The 1902-nt window shown below is 62.7% G+C and overlaps 1 protein-coding gene across 1 annotated transcript; it reads right to left on the bottom strand.

The window, feature by feature from the left end:
* Positions 1-257: 257 nt before the first annotated feature.
* On the bottom strand, positions 258-1682 carry LOC120692332 (cytochrome P450 89A2-like). Its single transcript, XM_039975602.1, has one exon. The coding sequence runs from the start codon at positions 1665-1667 to the stop codon at positions 258-260; it is 1410 nt and encodes a 469-aa protein (XP_039831536.1). The 5' UTR covers positions 1668-1682.
* Positions 1683-1902: the final 220 nt, after the last annotated feature.

The raw sequence follows: 1902 nt of genomic DNA, 5'->3' as shown, positions 1-1902 counted from the left end.
AATTTTCAAAAGAAAATATATAGATAATTTTATTCAAGATAATGTAGCCTACTCTTATAGACGAGATATTGCTTGTCAAAGTAAAAAAGTAAAAGATGTTCTATCAACTTATTCACCTTTTTTTTTAAAAAAACAAGTAAACAACTTATTCACCGTTACAGTCTTACTCATAAATCTCCAATAAGCTAGTACATGGACATAGACACGATATTATATATAGAAGAAGCACAAAGAACACACACGGTCCCTCCACTCACTCAAACAATCCCTCTAGGCACAAGTCGCGCGCGGAGCGGGTTGGCCATGACGACGGTGAACTCGGCCTTCTCGCCGTCGACGTCCACCTCCTCCCCTTCCTGCTCCCGCCACTCGAACTCGCGCACCAAGTTCGCCACGAAGTACTCGAGGTGCAGAGTTGCGACGTTGAGGCCGGGGCAGATCCTCCGCCCCGCCCCGAACGGCATCATCCTGATCTCCCTCGTGCCCGTGATGTCCGTCCCCTCGCCGTCGCCGCCTGGGAGGAAACGCTCCGGTGCGAACTGCGTCGGCCGTTCCCATGCTTGCTCGTCCATGCTCATGTCCGCCACCATGAAGTTCACCGTCGTACCCTTGGGGATCATGTACCCGCCCAGCTCCATGTCCTCCGCCGGCGCGTGTAGCAGCACCAGGTACCCCGGCGGGTGGCGCCGGAGGCCCTCCAGCACTACGGCTTTCAGGTACGGCATCTTGTGCACGTCCTCCTCGGAGATATGATCCAACCCGGTGGTGGCGATGGTGGCTTCGATCTCGCCGTGGAGCTTGTCCTGGATGTCCGGGTTCTTGACGAGCTCCGCCATGATCCACTGCAGGGCCGTGGACGTGGTGTCCGTGCCGGCGTTGAGGAACTCGGAGCACAGCGCGACCATCTCGTCGTCCGTCAGCGCGCGGCCGCCCTCGTCGTCGTTGAGCCGGATGTCCAGCAGCGTGTCGACGTAAGAATGCGGCAACGCAGCCGTCGTCGTCATGGTCTGGGAGTCCCGCCGCGCCGACCCGTGGATCTTGCGCTCCCTGCGCGCGTGGATCAGGGGCATGTACATGTCCTTGAGCCGTTGGCGTTTGGTGGCCATGGCCCGAATGCGGCCGCTGAAGAGGCGCGTCGTGATGGCTGGCAGAAAGGCGAGGACGCCGAGGTTGCCGGAGTAGAGCAGCAGGTCGCGCTGCGCCGCGGCGATGTCGCGCACGGCGCGCTCCTCGAGCCGCTCGCCGAAGCACATGGCGACGAGGAGGCCGAACATGGCGTGCTGGAAGGCCTCGACGATGGTGCCTCGGTCGCCGCCCCCTTCCCCCTCCATAAGCCGCAGCTTGTTCGTGAGCTCGGCGAGCACCGCCGCCCGCGCCGGCGCGAACAGCCGGAGCCGCGCGGGGTGCGCGACCTCGGACACGAAGTTGCGCCGGAAGAGCCGCCAAAGCGGGCCGTAGCTGGAGGTGGTGATGGCGTGGGCGTCGAGACCCAGTAGTTCACGCGGCGCGAACTCCGGGCGGTCCGCCATCGCGGCGCCGCGCTCGACGAGCGCCAGGTGCGCGAGGCGGCGGTCGGAGACGGTGACCTGGAGGCGGGAGCCCATGCGGAGCGCGAGCAGCGGGCCGTGGCGCGCGTGGAGGCGGCTGACGGCGCGCAGGACGTCCATCCCCTGGTGCCGGAACCACAGCAGGTTCCCGAGCACGGGGACGACGGCCGGCCCCGGAGGCAGGCGGCGGTGGGCGTGTCGGCCGCTGTTGGCGTGGAGGAAGGCGAGGAGGAAGAAGAGGAGAGCGACGAGGAAAGGCCACGCGAGCTCCATTATAGTATTTGTGCTTGTCGCGATGGAGCTGTGATTCCTGAGCTGAGATGGGTGATCCGTATGCATGCGATGGCGAGGTTTT

The sequence above is a fragment of the Panicum virgatum genome, chromosome 9N (genome assembly GCF_016808335.1).
Source record: "Panicum virgatum strain AP13 chromosome 9N, P.virgatum_v5, whole genome shotgun sequence".
Classification (NCBI taxonomy): Eukaryota; Viridiplantae; Streptophyta; class Magnoliopsida; order Poales; family Poaceae; genus Panicum; species Panicum virgatum.
The sequence above is the reverse complement of the archived record's forward strand: the minus strand, read 5'-3'. Positions and strand labels throughout refer to the sequence as shown.